The sequence below is a fragment of the Aquarana catesbeiana genome, linkage group LG13 (assembly GCF_042186555.1).
Source record: "Aquarana catesbeiana isolate 2022-GZ linkage group LG13, ASM4218655v1, whole genome shotgun sequence".
NCBI classification, from domain to species: domain Eukaryota; kingdom Metazoa; phylum Chordata; class Amphibia; order Anura; family Ranidae; genus Aquarana; species Aquarana catesbeiana.
The window spans coordinates 52,226,951-52,245,065 of record NC_133336.1 but is presented as its reverse complement, the minus strand read 5'-3'; the positions used below and the strand labels follow the sequence as shown (position 1 = coordinate 52,245,065).

Below are 18,115 nucleotides of genomic sequence, written 5' to 3'. Positions count from 1 at the left end.
TACTCTGACAGCTCCAGTGTTTCTCTGTGGAGAAGGGAGAACCTTCCAGAAGAACTATCTCTGCAGCACTCCACCAATCAGGCCTGTATGGTATAGTGGCCAGACAGAATCCGCTCCTCAGTAAATTGCACATGACAGCCCACCTGGAGTTTGCCAAAAGGCAACTGTAGGACTCTGACCATGAGAAACAAAATTCTCTGGTCTTGCAAAACAAATATTTAACTCTTTGGCCTGAATCGCGAACGCCATGTCTGGAGGAAACCAGGCACCGCTCATCACCTGGCCAATACCATCCCTACAGTGCAGTATGGTGGTGGCAGCATCATGCTGTGGAGATGTTTTTCAGCAGCAGGAAATGGGAGAACTAGTCTGCATCGTGGGAAAGATGAATGCAGAAATGTACAGAGACATCCTTGATGAAAACCTGCTCCAGAGCACTCTGGACCTAAGACTGGGGTGAAGGTTCATCTTCAATCAGGACAACAACCCAAGCACACAGCCAAGATGACACAGGAGTGGCTACAGGACAACTCTGAGAATTTCCTTGAGTGGCCCAGCCAGAGCTGGATTGAACATCTCTGGAGAGATTTGAAAATGGCCGTGCACTGATGCTCCCCATCCAACCTGATGGAGCTTGAGAGGTCCTGCAAAGAAGCATGGGAGAAACTGCCCAAAAATAGGTGTGCCAAGCTTGTACCATCATACTCGAAAAGACTTGAGGCTGGAATTCGTGCCAAAGGTGCTTCAACAAAGTATTGAGTAAAGGTTGTGAATACTTATGTACATGCGCTTTTACAAATTTATTAAAAAAACAAAAAAAATTCAAACTTCTTTCACGTTGTCATTATGGGGTAATGTGAACCGTTGTGAAAACTTTCTGGATGCACTATATGTACCCGATACTCGTTCACAGCAGGGGGGGTGTCACTGGGGCCCCTAACGGTCTGGTATGAATTGGGGGTGGGGGGAACGAACCCACGCAGGGTTTTTCCTTCCCCCTGATTGAACTTGCGTTCAAATCTGAGGACGCGTAATTCAGATGTGTTCCCATAGAAGGCAATAGCTGTGAATTTGCATCTGAACACCACCGCAGGGCTCAGAATAACACAGGACTCAATTGGCACTGCCACTGCTTACATGGGAACCCGGCTCTATAGAGAAGGCTGCCGGTTCACATGTCATGCGAATCGGATGCGGTTTAAAACTCATCCAGTTCGCATACATGTGAACAGGGCCTTGAGCCATTCTGCCGCCTTCAGCTAGTCTACATTCTGACTACCGAGCTACTCACAAATATGGTTAAATTTAGGTATACATTAAAATGTTTAGATGTTTATATATAATTCCAAAATGCTTTTTTTATATAGTTTTTGATTTTTATAATGCAAGACAATGTAAATACTTTTAGCAAGAGTGCGGTGGTGCTTAAAATAGATCACTAGCTTAACCCAATATACAATAAGGTGATTGAATGAAATATGGCATAATCAAATATTTCCAAGTATTTGGTATGTGTATTCCAGCTTGAAACTTGGTGTCCTTTGTTTAACTTTTAGATCAGTGCATCAAGCCAGCATAAAACTCCTGCAGATTTCTTACGTACTTTATTTTTTTCCTTTTATCCTGTTTCTTTTTTCTTTTTCTTTTTTTTTACCATCCATATACAGTGTGTAAATCTGTGTAACATACCTTATATACACATGAAATTTAATTAGATTTGTGTCAGAATCTAAATGTGCATTGTCATTTCTTTCCAAGTGCAAATGATTTAATTGTACCAGGCTCTAGAATTAATGGGGTTTTTTTTTTTATTGTACAATTGTTACCTAATTTGTTGGTATTTAACATTTTTCAGGTTGTTATGGCTGGGTCGTTCTACCCAAATTATTTTACATATGGCCCATCAGATCAAGAGTCCGCTGTTCGAGAACTTGGAGGCAAGGATCCGAAGACTACGATTGTGGTATGTAGTGGGGCCAGCATAATGTAGGACTTGAAAGAATGAATACAAGTGAAATGAAAAATAAGTAATTTTAAATGACTCTTGGGTTTTGAGCAAGCCAAGTTATTACTCAGATGTTGTTTTTTTTTTCTTTTCTTTTCTTTTCTTTTAATTCTTTTAATGGTCTTTCTTTAATACAATGAACAGCTAAAGAATGTACCACCGTATGGATTTCTTTACCACAAGCAGATGCAGTCTCTTTTCAGACAATGCGGTCAAGTAAAGTCTATTTTGTTTGATGGTTCAAGGTAAGTAGAGGAAACTTTACGTTAAATTTTTATTTAACCATTGTTTGAGATTTTTACTGCTTTTTGAGAAATGGTCTGTTGCTTCTTCGTTTTTTGTAGGCTGTGGTTGCTCCATATCTGACAATCCTGGTTTAGTGACGACCATTCTTCTGATTTGTGGACATTTTGTTATTCAATTACCCAGTGTTTATGCCATTGCATCAGCATGATTATCTGGCCTAAGGGTAGTAACAGTGCTGTGTTGCTAAAGCCGGGTACACATGGGCCGACTGTCGGGAGACTGCTGGTTAAAAAAAAAACGGCCATGTTGGACCTGCGCTCTCTGCAAATGGCAGAGAGCGCTGAATGTAGTGTTCTGGCTTGAGGGCCGTCCCATGTCTGAACACAACAGCTCAGCGGCGGAGATTGCCTCGCATGGTTAGTACAGTAGCTCCTACCGCTTGGTTACACGAAAAAATCTTAGTGTTTACCTGCCTTAAGCAGGCCATACATGGTCGAATTTCGAACAAATTTTCTTTTCAAGATAAGAAAGTTGGTTTTTTTTTTTTTTTGTGATCCCATGGCGCCACCATTGATTTTCGAAATTTATTCGACCAAGCCTTCAATTTCACCTCATGTTGCTTCAGAAAAGAATTTTCGTGGCCGGGAATCTTCTTTTCTCTCCGTAAATTTTCTTTTCTTATTACATTTCTCGCACGATTTTCCCATCATTGATTAGAAAATTGTTCCTTTTTCAAAAAATTTCCAACATGTCCGATTCCCCAAATTTGATTTCCGCACGAAAATCGGCTGTTGCTGCAGCCCACTAATAGTGCGAAATTCGTACGAAAATTCTTGTACGATTTTCGAAAGAAAATTCTTTCAAAATTCTAACCGTGTATGGCCGGCTTTAAGGCATCTTACTTTCAGGGTGTGTTCATACCTGCAAAGACCAGGTTCCCCTGTTTGTTTGACTGTTAATGTGTAATATGGGGCTACGTTTGGAACATGCTTGCTTTACAGTGCAGCCTTTATAAACTTGGTGCTAAAATTCAACCAATCAACGCTCAGTCACAGGTGAATGACCAGGGTGTTAAATCCACCATTGGTCACATACATTAAAGTGTTACTAAATGGAGGACCCTGCATTCCCTATATCTGGTCTTCCACAGTACACAGAACATGGAATTTCAATCATTTTAGTAAATATAAACTGCTAAATGGTTTTTCTCATCTGCAGTGTATAGCAGTCTTGTGACTTCTTTTAGTGCCTGGTTGAAGCTTATAGGAGGAGTTCTCATACTGCACCGGCTGTGCTATTAAGATGCAGGACCCCTGACCCTCTGTGTGGACAGTGCTGATTGGCCCTGTGCTGAGCACATGCACTCACCCAAGAAAAAAAAACCTCTCTAGCAATACACACCAAACTGAGCATGTTCAGCCTGACTTCATTAACTCTGTATTATCCGGACATGTTTTGAAGTCAGTGGAAGAGGAGGGAGGATCTGTACATACAGGATCAAACAGCTTTTTTTGCACAATGCAGAGAATTAATCCCTTAAGTTCCACAGTGAGTATAACCAGCATGCTTTACTGCATATACAGACTCCATTTTACTGTTGTGGGTTTAGTAACCCACCCTTTTAGTCATGAGGATTCGTTACAGCGCGGCCTACACCTGAGTTATTGGCTGCTTATATTATCTACCAAACTATATTCGGTTATTGCTGTAGAGTGGAATACCCTCACTTGTAACTATGGCAGAGACCAGGCAAAAGGGCGCAAATTTGAAATAGGTGAAAATTCACTCTGTCAAAAGCCTGCACAACACAGTCGTAAAGTGACAACGCATCCCTTGTATCAGTGCAGGAATATTGGTCTCAGCATCCAAGTCGCTTTATTTCAGGCATGCAGCAAGAGACCTATTTGAAAAATCCAGTCTTCTACATTGGCGCATTTTTTTGGATGGATTATGACCTTAATTCAGCCATCTTTTGTCCAAACCTCAAAAATGTCCCACCTCTTTTCTTACTCCCATTTCTCAACTGGAGTTAGACATTGATATCCTGAACCTAGAGGATGCTAAATTGGTGGGGAATGAAGAGTACTTAGAGGCAGTGTTCGAGGAAGCTAGAGAAGATTTTTCTCCCTCACGCTGTCACCATATTGAAGAGGGAGCTTCACGAAACATGTTTGCTAATGTTGAAAATCTCATTGCTTCTGTCTGCACTAGCCTTAGCATTGTATAGATGGACTCTTCCTCTGTCTCACCACACCCCTTTGGCTACAAAGAGACCTAGTAAGCCTTACAAAAACAGTCCATTTTCACGAACAGATAGAATGTGCAGCCTGTGATGACTGGGTCACTCATGAAAGCAATTTCTACACTTTGCAGTGGTAGACGATTTTGTTTGCTTCATCAAGCTGCACTCTGGAATGGTCAGTCCCAGCATAGATCATACCTCTGTACCGTATTGCTCTGTTGTCTGCAGATCCCCTGATGCCTGGGTTTAGTTGTAGCTTTGTACTATGTGACTTTCTGTATAGTTTGATGTAGACAGAGACCCTTCCATAGCCACTTCCTGCAGCATCTCTAGCCTAAAACACACCCTTTTGAAGTCTTTGAGGCTCTGCAAATGCTGTAACTTCCTTCACGGTTCTGATGGTGGGTGGGATTGAATACATCCTAATTAGCATTCAGTCATACCTACAGGAAGGATCAAAAACTCTCAAGTCCCACCTCACAGATAACAGCATTATTCAAAATCACGTAGGAAATGCCTTCATACACAGCCTGTTCTGAAATCTATCTCTGCTGCTGCTGGGCAGGATTGTATGAATCACAATTAGAATTCAATCCTGCCCAGGTAAATATGCCGACCAGTGTGAACAGGGAGCCCCACCCCTCAGATCCCACCATTCCCAGAACCCTGCTCTCTATGAAGTCATTAATTTACATATGAAGGAAACGCCTTCATAATAACAGTGTGCTGAAGTCACTTTGGACGGGGGGGCTTGTGGAACCCAGCTTACCTTGGAGACCACTGGAAGCTCCTCGTCCAGCTCTCCCGGCCCCTTCTATGTGTAAGTAACCCTGTGTCTATTTAGGGCACAGGGTGACCAAGTACCCCAGTTGGGTCTGCCTAACCCAACTCGGCGTACAACTACACTGGACTCAGCATTTCCTTTTGACATTGTTGTCCTGGATTCTGTGTTTGTGTGGTTTGTGCTGAAAGAAGGAAGGGGCTCTTTTTACTTGGGACATTAATGTTTGTGAGCAATATCCTTTAAGAAATGTATGAAGATGCATAGTTTCACCTTTAAGACTGCTAGAATCTTGTAGGGGTGTTTCACAGACAATTGCTAGATAGTTTGAGGTGGGTGTTATGGGTTTAAGTGCCGGTATCCCATTGTTCTATTCTGTCTGCCTTGGGAGCAAAATATTATGGGATATATATGTCTCTGTGGTTTAGCTGTGAGTGGGGAGGGGAATTTCTCCAGCCCCTCCCAAAGACAGTCTACTGATGAGATGAGAAGTTTGAATACACATTGTCATGCTACTGGTGGAGGTAAAGTCTGCCCCGCCCTTTTTAATTATGCAAAGCAGGAGGGGGGATTATCCTCTGAGTGGTTATCTGTTGGTACATATGTTGGAATAAACAGTCTTGTTTGTTGTTTCACCCTACACTGATGCTTCGACAAAGGAAATGGGTGGGCTAAGGGACCTTGGATCGTGCTGGTACCGGACAGAGGAAGCTTTTACAGCAGACAGTCTCCTCTTGAGTATGGGGGTCCATGACAATAACCTGCCATAGCCCTTCCTCTGTAGTCTTGCAGTAAGCCATTATTCTTAGGCATGCTGCAAGACAGGAATGCCACATTTACGCCTGCTTTGCAGACTGAAGAGTCATCTGCATTTGGATCACTTTTCAGAGTATTTCACAGGTGGTGAGAAGGTATTGTATCGCCTCTTTATCACCTATTTTAACCCCGTAAATGCTGCAGTACTGCACTGCAAACGTGCGCAATAGCAGTGTGGCTCCATTCACTAGAATTGGTTGTGTCTGGCAGGCAGTGCCCACTAAGCACAACAGGAGGTTTAGTTCCCACTACAGCCATGAAGCAGAGTCTAACAAGCGTGGCATGCGTTTACCCATGAGGAAGGATTTAAGTGTGGGTGTGGTGCTGTTCAAAAATTGGAATGTGTGCCTGTGGTGTATGCAGGACTTAATAGTGCAAACTGTTTAATTGCAAAATGTTTTAAACGCTCCCGTAGACGTCCAATGACGAAACGCATAGGGCGTGGCCTAATCCTATGTTGCCGTATCTCCCAGAAAGGCTAAAGATTACTCTGACGGTTTTACTGAGATCTTTTTCTTGCCTTATATGAGCTACTAATTTGTGAGTACCGCTCTGTTACCTTTTACAATAAAACTTTCTATACGGTATTATGCTATGATATCTCTTCTCTTCTATGGTTTACATCAGTCTGATCCTGAGATTGCAGATTATTGCTGCACAGTACCATAGACTGTGACCGCCTAATACCCCTGCAGGGGTTAAGGAAGTTGGTGAGTGTGTGCACATTAAGAGCACGGGATTCAAACACTGTCACCAAGCAAAAGGATTGGAAGATTGCTTTCAACACACCTGCACTTTGAAACAATCAAGCTAGCACCTTTTTGTCACTTATGCACTTTATTTGGACTTAAATAACCACAGCAGTTTATTTTATTATTGGCACTTGTGCACTTTTGGATCACCCACACTTCCCCTGTCCCTCTTCCTCCTCACCCTCCCTCCCCCCCCCTTCCCTTCTCTCTCTCCCCCCTCCCCGTCTCAGAGGGTTTGATTACCATTGTTTGTATTTATTATGCTAAACCTGGATTGTAATGTCACCCCTATTCACACAAGGTAGCAACATTGGGACAGCTTGGCAGCACGTTTTAACCCATTCATTTTTTATTTAGGATTTAAACTACATTTTGATTTATGGTTGAGTACATTTGCATATTTTTTGCAAAAGATCTCTTTTTCACTCACGATTAAACAGTTTGCACTATTAAGTCCTGCATACACCACAGGTACACACATTCCAATTTTTTGAACAGCGCCACACCCACACTTAAATCCTTCCTCATTCCAGCATCTGCTATTTCGGTGGCGCTTGCATCTGTGGGGGCAGCAGTTCAAGCTAAAATAACTTTTTATTAGGTCTTTTGCGCGGGTTCACCATTGTTTTTCTTACTCATGCGTTTACCCATAGCCACTGCCCCTTCTGCTAAAAGGGGAGCAGTTGGGGGGCGCTAAAACTGCTGCATTTTTACACCATTAATTTAAAAACAAGCCCAAAGACTGCTATGGTTCTAGTTTGGTAGAAATCCCTTGCATCTAAGGCCCCAGTCACACTGTGTAGAAGTCAGCATTTCTGCTCTTAATAGTTGTGTGTTGTGTGTGCAGACCCTATATACACATTACAAATTCTGCCTTAATGATAGACAATTTGCTATTTCTCCATTAAGCATGAGATCAGAGCAGGAAAACCATGATCATGTGATCACGTTTGTGTGCCCTTTATAGCTAGATGGCGTCGGCGGTTAATGCGCTGCTATTTTTAGTGGCGCTTATCTGTCGCTTTTCGACGATGGAGTTAATAGCGCCTTCAAAGCACCACCGCCGAAGCGCTTTGCAAGCGTTTCAGCGGCGCTGCCCATTGATTTCAACGGGCAGGGGCGCTTTAGGAGTGGTGTATACAATGCTCCTTAAGCGCCCCAAAGATGCTGCTTGCAGGACTTTTTTTTTAAATGTCCCGCAAGCGCACCGCTCAAGTGTGAAAGCACTTAAGCTTTCATGCTGGAGTGACAGGAGAGGCGCTTTGCAGGCGCTATTTTTAGCACTAAAATGCCTGTAAAGCGCCTCAGTGTGAAAGTAGCCTTAAGGTTACACTTCCTGCTGTACAGCACTCTGTTTACTGCAGAGGGTAATGGAGCATGATTGGTGAGAGCAGAATTCCAATACTCTTATCACCACTCACACGATGGCCCAGAAACACCCACCGTAACCCTAGGACCCAGCCATCAACTCCCAGAACTGCTACAAGTGACTCCCATAGCCTGCCCTGAAAAAGCAGGCTCTTTCCCTGAATCCACCCCAACCCCCCTTCCCCAGCAAGTAATTATTTGTCCTGGTGTATCACCACTAAAACTCTGGTTAAAGTGGTTGCTAAGCCACTATAGTATAAGCATGCCATCCCTCTGTTAAATAACATTGTGTCCCTGTTACCTTTGCTGTATAAAAAAAGATACCTCTTTCTACCTTATATCAGAGCGTCTTCCTGTGCTCACGTGACTCCTCGGCTCTCTCCTCTCCCCGGCTGACAGCTATAGCTGTATTTTATTTTTTGCGCAAAAGAAAGCGACAATTTTGAAAAAAAAAAATATTTTTTTTACTTTTTGCTATAATGAATATCCCACAAAAATATATAAAAAAAAAACAAAATTTTTCCTCAGTTTAGGCCGATATGTATTATTCTTTATATGTTTGGTAAAAAAAAAAAAAAAATCGCAATAAGCGTATATTGATTGGTTTGCGCTTATAGCGTCTACAAAATAGAGGATAGTTTTATGGCATTTTTATTATTATTTTCTTTTTTTATTTGTAATGGCGGCGATCTGCGATTTTTATCGTGACTGCAACATTATGGCAGACACATCGGACACTTTTTACACTATTTTGGGACCATTGTCATTTATACAGCGATCAGTGCTATAAAAATGCACTGATTACTGTGTAAATTATACTGGCAGGGACGGGGTTAACCACTAGGAAGCAATCAAGGGATTAAGTGTGTCCTAGGGGTTAAGCACTAGGGGGTGATCAGGGGGTTAAGTGTGTCCTAGGGAGTGATTTTAACTGTGGGGGGATGAGCTACCACTGACATGACAGCGATCACTGCTCCCGATGACACGGAGCAGTAGATCCCTGTCATGTCAGTATGCAGAACGGGGAAATGCCTTATTTACATAGGCATCTCCCCGTTCTGTGGCTCCGTCACACGATCGCGGGACACTGTACACGGCGCCCGCTAGCCCCGCCAGTTAATGGGGACGTACAGGTACGCCTATTTGCAAGTGGTTAAGGAAACGGGATCCTTTTTTTGGGGGGGGGGGTAAAAACACTTTAGTTCCTTACTTCCCTGCAATTGAAAGGTTGTCAAGTCTGTCAGGGTAGGGAGGAATCCTCCACTCCCTAACAGTTCAAAGCACTGAACTTATTCTCTCTGGAGAAGAGACGCTTGAGAGGGGATATGATTTCAATATACAAATACTGTACTGGTGACCCCACAATAGGGATAAAACTTTTTCGCAGAAGAGAGTTTAACAAGACTCGCGGCCACTCATTAAAATTAGAAGAAAAGAGGTTTAACCTTAAATTACGTAGAGGGTTCTTTACTGTAAGAGCGGCAAGGATGTGGAATTCCCTTCCACAGGCGGTGGTCTCAGCAGGGAGCATTGATAGCTTCAAGAAACTATTAGATAAGCACCTGAATAACCGCAACATACAGGGATATATAATGTAATACTGACACATAATCACACACATAGGTTGGACTTGTGTGTTTTTTCAACCTCACCTACTATGTAACTATGTAACAATGGTCAAGGGAAGAGGCAAGACTCCCCATCAACATCTTGGAGCTTAGATTTGTCAGGCTGTCCCTTTAGCATTTGGACCCCCATTTTAAAGAGATGCCCAATTTAGGTGCAGTCAGACAATCCCATCACAGTGGCACTTTATAACCATCAAGGGGTCATGTCCTTAAAGGCTTGCCAGTGTCCAATCACCTGAAGGTATGAGTCATAACCCATTGTGTATGAATGAGTTGTCAGTTTCCTGTACTGTACTCCAAGATATGGAAATTACAGGTAAGTCCATAGTCTTTATTTTTTATCTGTGCAGTAGTGTACTAAAGCGCTGATATGTGTAAAATCAATATTAGAAAAAACCCAAATAATCAAGCCGCAACCTTTCTAAAAGTGATCTGACACTTCTATGGTAAATAGTAAAACAAATAATAGTGCCCTATAAATTAATTTCCTAATATCTGTATAAACTCCAAAATAGATGGTGAAAAATAAGTGATAAATGAAAATACAGAGTAATAGAAACAAATAATGTAAAAACCGCAATAGGCATATAAAAAAAAAAACTTTCAATATATGCTCTTAATCACCAGTGATAGGACATGGTACAGTCTCCTACACCATAAAGGGACCTTTGATAAAGGCACGTGACGCAACGCGTCGGGAGGAGCCAGTGACGACATCTGATGTGCCCGTATGAAGCACAGTGGATGTGGTAGGAGGAGAGGAGATCGCTCTGACTGTTCTATAGCGCGGTTTACCATAGTAGTACATGTGAGCGGATCCACCTGTGCTTTTTATGTTTCATGCTGATCATTGCGCAATGATGAATTTCTCTTATTTCATGAATGAAACATCTTAAACCGGAGGATTTAATTGGCAGAGTGGGAATCAGCAGCAGTGCGTGATCCAGGCTGTGTAGCCCTCTGATAGTGATTTTACTACACCCAGGAATTGGTTTGGTTTTTTATACATACACTTTGGGACCTATACTGACCCTGGCTATATCCATTATGGTGTAGGAGACTGTACCATGCCCTATCACTGGTGATTGATTAAGAGCATATATTGAAAGTTTTTTTGACATGCCTATTGCTGTTTTTACATTATTTCTATCACTCAGTATTTTCATTTATCACTTATTTTTCACCATCTATTTTGGAGTGTATACAGATATTAGGAATTTAATTTATAGCGCACTATTTGTTTTACTATTTATTTTTTATCTATTGTACATCATGGAACAAAAGATCTTCATAGCAATGATGGTAAAATTATTCTGCCACCTTCAGTTGATTGGACACTGGTAAAAACAGGAAGTCCCCTCCTTGGCATAACCGCTCCCAGCTTGGTAAGACCAGTTTTTTTTTCTAGTGTCTTAGGCGATGTCAGGTCTGTGCAGTCTTCATGAAAAAGTTGCTAGCTTCTCAACATTTCTATCTGAGATTATGAGACTTGGCTTTTTTTTCATATCTATTTTCCTACCGCTTGTCTACGCTAAAATGAATGGTACCTGGACACACAGGATCATCTTTTTCCTTTGCCAGAGCCAGCAAAATGGTATCCTACGTAATGATATTACCTTGCAGATTGCTAGGGTGGTAAATAGGTCCAGGGCAGTGTTCCTCAGCTGAGTGGTCAAGACTTTGAAGGCCCTTAGCTCAAATGTTCCTTTGAAACCACAAAAAAGATTTGCTCTTTTGCAAACTCTTGATCTTTTATCTCAAGGGCTGACCATTCTTATTCTTTTCTTCCTGTCCTACTGAAGGGTTGGAGGACGACTTAAAGTGGATGTAAACCCGATTCATGAAATTTGAGCTGGGCACATACAGTATCTCACAAAAGTGAGTTCACCCCTCACATTTTTGTAAATATTTTATTATATCTTTTCATGTGACAACACTGAAGAAATTACACTTTGCTACATTGTAAAGTAGTGAGTGTACAGCTTGTATAACTGTAAATTTGCTCTCCCCTCAAAATAGCTCAACACACAGCCATTAATGTCTAAACCGCTGACAACAAAAGTGAGCATACTCCTAAGTGAAAAATGTCCCATTTGAGCCCAATTAGCCATTTTCCCTCCCCGGTGTCATCTGACTTGTTATGCCCTGTACACGCGGTCGGATCTTCTGACGGAAAATGTGATAGGACCTTGTTGTTGGAAAATCCGACCGTGTGTGGGCTCCATCACACATTTTCCATCGGAATTTCCGACACACAAAGTTTGAGAGCTTGCTATAAAATTTTCCGACAACAAAATCCGTTGTCGGAAATTCCGATCGTGTGTACACAAATCCGACGCACAAAGTGCCACGCATGCTCAGAATAAATTGAGACAAAAGCTATTGGCTACTGCCCCGTTTATAGACGTACGTGTTTTACGTCCCCACATTCAGAACGATCGGATTTCCTGACAACTTTGTGTGACCGTGTGTATGCAAGACAAGTTTGAGCCAACATCCTTCGGAAAAAATCCATGGATTTTGTTGTCAGAACGTCTGATCAATGTCCGACTGTGTGTACGGGGCATTAGTGTTACAAGATCTCAAGTGTGAATGGGGAGCAGGTGAGTTAAATTTGGTGTTATCGCTCACTTTCTCATACTGGTCACTGGAAGTTCAACAAGGCACATCATGGCAAAGAACTCTGAGGATCTGAAAAAAAAGAATTGTTGCTCTACATAAAGATGGCCTAGCCTATAAGAAGATTGCCAAGACCCTGAAACTGAGCTGCAGCACGGTGGCCAAGATCATACAGCGGTTTACCAGGACAGGTTCCACTCAGAACAGGCCTTGCCATGGTCAACCAAAGAAGTTGAGTGCACATGCTCAGCGTCATAGCCAGAGGTTGCCTTTGAGAAATAGACATATGAGTGCTGCCAGTATTGCTGCAGAGGTTGAAAGGGTGGGGGGGGGTCAGCCTTTCAGTGCTCTGACCATATGCCTCAGACTACATCAAATTGGTCTGCATGTCTATCGTCCAAGAAGGAAGCCTCTTTTAAGATGATGAACAAGAAAGCCCGCAAACAGTTTGCCGAAGACAAGCAGACTAAGGACATGGATTACTGGAACCATGTTCTGTGGTCTGATGCAATCAAGATAAACTTATTTGGTTCAGACGGTGTCAGGCATGTGTGGCAGCAACCAGGTGAGGAGTACAAAGACAAGTGTGTCTTGCCTACAGTCAAGCATGGTGGTGGGAGTGTCATGGTCTGGGGCTGCATGAGTGCTGCTGGCACTGGGGAGCTGGAGTTCATTGAGGGAACCATGAATGCCTACATGTACTGTGACATAATTAAGCAGAGCATGCCCCCCTTCCCATTGGTGACTGGACTGCAGGGCAGTATTCCAACATAACGACCCCAAACACTCCTCCACGATGACCACTGCCTCGCTAAAGAAGCTGAGGGTAAAGGTGATGGACTGGCCAAGCATGTCTCCAGACCTAAACCCTATTGAGCATCTGTGGGGCATCCTCAAACGGAATGTGGAAGCTCTGGTGAACTCAATGCCCAAGAGGGTTAAGTCAGTGCTGGAAAAAAATGGCCACACAAAATATTGACACTTTGGGTCCAAATTGGACATTTTTCACTTAGGGGTGTACTCACCTTTGTTGTAGCAAAGTGTAATTTCTTCAGTGTTGTCACAAGATATAATAAATATATAATAAAATATTTACAAAAATGTGAGGGGTGTACTTGTGTGAGATACTGTATATCTGCTGTGTTTTTGTTCTCTCTTCAAAGCATGTCCCGTAGCTGTCTCCTGCTCCATTCTTCTGTTATCAGCCTGATAACCCCTGACAAGTTCTTTGTCACATATGATAAAAGCAGCCAGAGTTTTGTGTTGGGGAGGATGCTATAAATAGGACAATGCTATTCAACGATTAGCTCTGAAAGTCTCTACCTATGAGGAGAGGGGGTGTGTGCTTTCCCCCAATCAGCTATATGCCCAGGCTCCACTGCAGTGTTGAACAGGAAGAGAAAATCTCCTAACACAATCTTAACTTTCTAAACAGTATATAAAGATGAAGACCGCAGATATACAAGTAAAACTTATGTAGGGAGATTTGTTTCATCTCTGTATCATCCTGAGGCTGGTCACTTCACTGGGTATAGGAGAGGGTTTACATCCACTTTAAAGGAAACTTTACCACAGAACTTTAAAATCTGATTTTGGCTAATGTGAGGTTAGGGGATTTCATCCTCAAATATTTTGTGAGTTGCATACTGGCTTTTACCAGTCTGAAGTTGATCAGGGTTTGTCCTTGAGTATGGTCCAAGGGTCAGATGTCAGCCTTGAAAGTCCCTTTTTTCAGAGACCGATTTATGCACAGTATTATTACAGTGGTCAAAAGTCTGTTGGCTTCATGGGGCCTGAACATGGTACTTTCTGTATTGACGAAATCTTGGTTCTAAACACATCCAGAATATTAATTTGGTCCTTCTGGTCTCAGAAGGCTATTGTTCTGGTTGCCATTGCTTTAGCTTGCAGAGTTTTGGAATTGGGTGCTCTTTCATTTAGGGAACCATTCCTGATTCTCCAATGCGAAGAGGTAGTGTTATGGCCTCAGCCATCATTTTTTATTTAAGGTGGTTTCTTCGTTCCATCTCCCCCACCATCTATCTACTATTTCGCCATGGATCTGTCAGTTTATTTTTCAGGCTTAGTCCTAAAAGGCAAACTTTAACCATTTTCAGTAATGGCACGTTCTACCAGGATTGTTGGTGCTTCCTGGGCTATTTGACATCAGGCTACAGTAGCTCAAGTTTGTAAAACTGCTACCTGGTCTTCAGTTCATGGATTAGTTAATTTGGGCCAATTGGCTTTTTGCCATGTTGCCCTCCCCTCATATTCAGTGCTTTTGGACATCGCTATTGTCATGGATAGGATGCTGTATGTCCCGTGTTTAAAAAAAAGTTTTCTTTTTTTTTTATGGAGTACATCACGGGATTCAGAGATTTCACCCCTCTTGATTTTGTGTTTGTTTTTTTGCCAGTGTCCGGTAACCTGAAGGTGACAACATAACCCTATCATAATGGCGATGAAAACGTGTCCCGTGATGTTCTCCAAGAATACTTATTTTCTATCTATAGAATTTATCCTTTTATTTGAAATAGATGGTGTTAAGGCAAAGGTCGAGCTAGAAATATACTTGATCTGGCTTGAGTTGTGTTCTCATTTCAGATGTTCTATATGTTCAAGAATAGAAAACCAGTTGTAGGGCAGGGTCCATAGAGTAGTGATAAACCACTAATTGAAACGGTCAGAGGTGGCTTTAGTTATGATAATTAGCTGTTTGCTGCAAGGTCCCCATGAAGGAGACTCAAGACCTTGATTTGATATTGGACGAAAGTAGGTTTATTTCTAAATTGTGTAAGGGTTTTTTTTTCAAGCTTAGAGCAGTGAGAGAATATGGAATTTCTTTCCGCGGGTAGCTGATTAGCTGATTGTGTTGATCAAATTTAAAAAAAGTAGTCCTCACCCAGGGCACACACTATATAAGGGTATGGAGTTCTCTTACTTGCTCAGTTTTAACCTCCTCAACTATGTCTGTCTGATTTTCAGAACAATTTTTATTTTTCACTATGGGCTATATATGTTGGTACCTTCAGGTGATTGGACACTAGCAAAATCGAGAGCCTCCCTTTTATAACCCCCCCCTCCCTAGCTAGCCTAAAAAATGTTTTTGTTGTTTTCTAGTGCGTTAGAAGCTTACCTTACCTTGTGTGTAGATTTTTTTTTTTTTCTCTAGAAGTTACTTCTGTTAAGATTCCTGGCTGCAACATAACCACTGTGGCTCCTTTCTCCAGATTGGTTGAATCTTTGGCTGAGCCATAGGGGAGACCTTATATGGACCCTGCCTGGACAAGGTGTGAGGCTGGAACAAAATAGAAGAAAATGGGATGGGACTTTAGAGGCACCAAAGGACACTTAGGAATGGAAACCATAGTATTGAGTTTAAGAATTTTATTGGTACAAATATTTAAAATCCGTGTAAAATTAAAACATGGTTCATACAGAGAAGTAGGCCATACATGTCAAGGTCAAACAATTGCATATGATGTCATTCCTCAAAGCAGTACTGCAACACAATACCCCTATGCATTTCAACTATAACCATCTTCAGGGAGTTCTTTGTTGAGTACATTGAATAGACACTCAAAGATCAATGTCAATCAAACACATTTTTCACAAATCATGTTCAAACTCGTACATTGAAAATGTGAGTATATCTTAGACAATTTAGGTGGAAGAATCTTATGTGGACAACAATTCCAGCTCCAAAACATCCAGAAATCAGGAGGCCATTCAAGAGCAGGCAGCCTAGTATGTAAAGATTAAATCAATCTCTCATATATAGCCACACCCCTATAGGGGGCACAAAGCCCAAAATAAGTGGGGAGAGACCTATCAAATATATAGATGAATCCATTAAAGAAATTGCTTGCGCATTGATCCACACAGATCTACCAAAAGCACAAGGCCCAGAATTTTATGGAGCAGAGTGGAGGGAACATCGTGGGTCCAAAGGTCAGGATTCACTAACCGGGTATATTCAAACAGGAGTATAGGGATTTGGTTAACCAACAAAAAGATCCTGGATTGGCAAAACAAACGTGTATAAGAGAAAAACCACCCCCCGAAAAAAAAACGGAGTACCTATTAAAAGTACAAGTACCTGAAAAAAGGTGCCAAACACAAATATCCACCTATAACTCCTTAACTTACCCAATATAAAATTCTCCTAGTAGATAGTGACCATCCTCCACAAGCAACAGTTTATATGCGGAGAATTAGCACTATTAGCTCCAACCACTGTCTGAGCATGAACAGCTGGGGCAGCCAAGCCTCAGTATGAGTTCTGGTTTGCACGTTAACTCGCTTTTAATATTTTTGTATCATTTTTGTGTTTGTATTTTGTGGGAAACACAGTTCCTTCAATCTGGATCATAGGGACCATTCCCAGTACGGGTAGCCCCCACACAGTTTCCCTGGAGTGGGGGACCATCTCTTTTCCCTGGTTAGCTGCGGTTCCATCTGTATCCACCTTTGGTTCAGGACATATGTCTGAGAGTATTCTTGTGATTTCCATTTCTGATGTCACGCCATATGCCGCTGGATGTGTGGATCATGTTAGATGTTCTGGCATCATTGCATCAACATCATGCCTACCGGAAATGAAGCGCTATCATGAGGTGTGTGATAGGGGAAGGCAGTGGCGGCTGGAACGCACACCATGCGTGGTTAATGACAGGAAATTTCCCTGCAAACCGGAACTCGCACTGAGGCTTGGCTGTTCGTGCTCAGATAGTGATTGGAGCCAGTTACTGCTAATTCTTCACATATAAACAGGATGGGATCTAACACTTGCTCAGCGGATGCTCACCCTGTTGCTTGTGAAGGATGGTCACTATCTACTAGGAGAATTTTATATTGGGTAAGTTAAGGAGTTATAGGTGGATTTTTGTGTTTGGCACCTTTTTAAGTCACCTGTTTCTATTTGGGCCACATTTTAATGGGTCCTCCCTATTTTTTTTTTTTTTTTTCGGCAGGTGGTTTTTTTTCTTATACAGGTTTTTTTGCCAAACCAAGATCTTTTTGTTGGTCAACCAAATCCCTATACTGCTGTTTGAATATACTGGGTTAGTGAATCCTGACCCACGATGTTCCCTCTACTCTGCTTCATAAAATTCTTTGCCTCATGCTTTTGGTCTTGTTAGACCTGTGTGGATTAATGAGTAATTTCTTTAATGGATTGATCTATATATATTTTGATATGTCTCTGCCCACCTTTTTTGGGCTTTGTGCTATTGAAATATTGATTTAATCCTTGCATACTAGGCTGCCTTCTCTTGAATGACCTCCTGATTTCTGGATGTTTTGGATTTGGAATTGTTGTCCACATATGATTCTTCCACCTATATTGTATAACATATACTCACATTTTCAATGTTTTATGTACAAGTCTGAACATGATTTTTGCAAAATGTGTTTGACATTGGTCTTTCAGTGTCTATTCAATGTACTCCTCAACAAAGAACTCCCTGAAGAAGACTGTTATAGTTGAAACGCGTAGGGGTATTGTGTTGCTTTTTTGAGGAATGACATAATATGCAATTGTTTGACCTTGACATGTATGGCTTAGTCTGTTAAATCCTGCCAAGACTATGACATAATCTGCTGTGGTAAGTGCAGAGCTTACGCCCTTAAATTCTGTCTAAGGGTGCTGGCACGCCT

At 41.9% G+C, this 18,115-nt stretch overlaps 1 protein-coding gene across 1 annotated transcript in view; it reads left to right on the top strand.

The window, feature by feature from the left end:
• TDRD9 (tudor domain containing 9) overlaps window positions 1–18,115 on the top strand; it is a 393,320-nt gene that overhangs the window by 284,387 nt on the left and 90,818 nt on the right. The window contains exons 23-24 of the mRNA XM_073609957.1: window positions 1,856–1,963; window positions 2,150–2,250. Coding sequence (XP_073466058.1) covers window positions 1,856–1,963; window positions 2,150–2,250 — 209 coding nt within the window. The remainder of the gene's footprint in view (window positions 1–1,855; window positions 1,964–2,149; window positions 2,251–18,115) is intronic.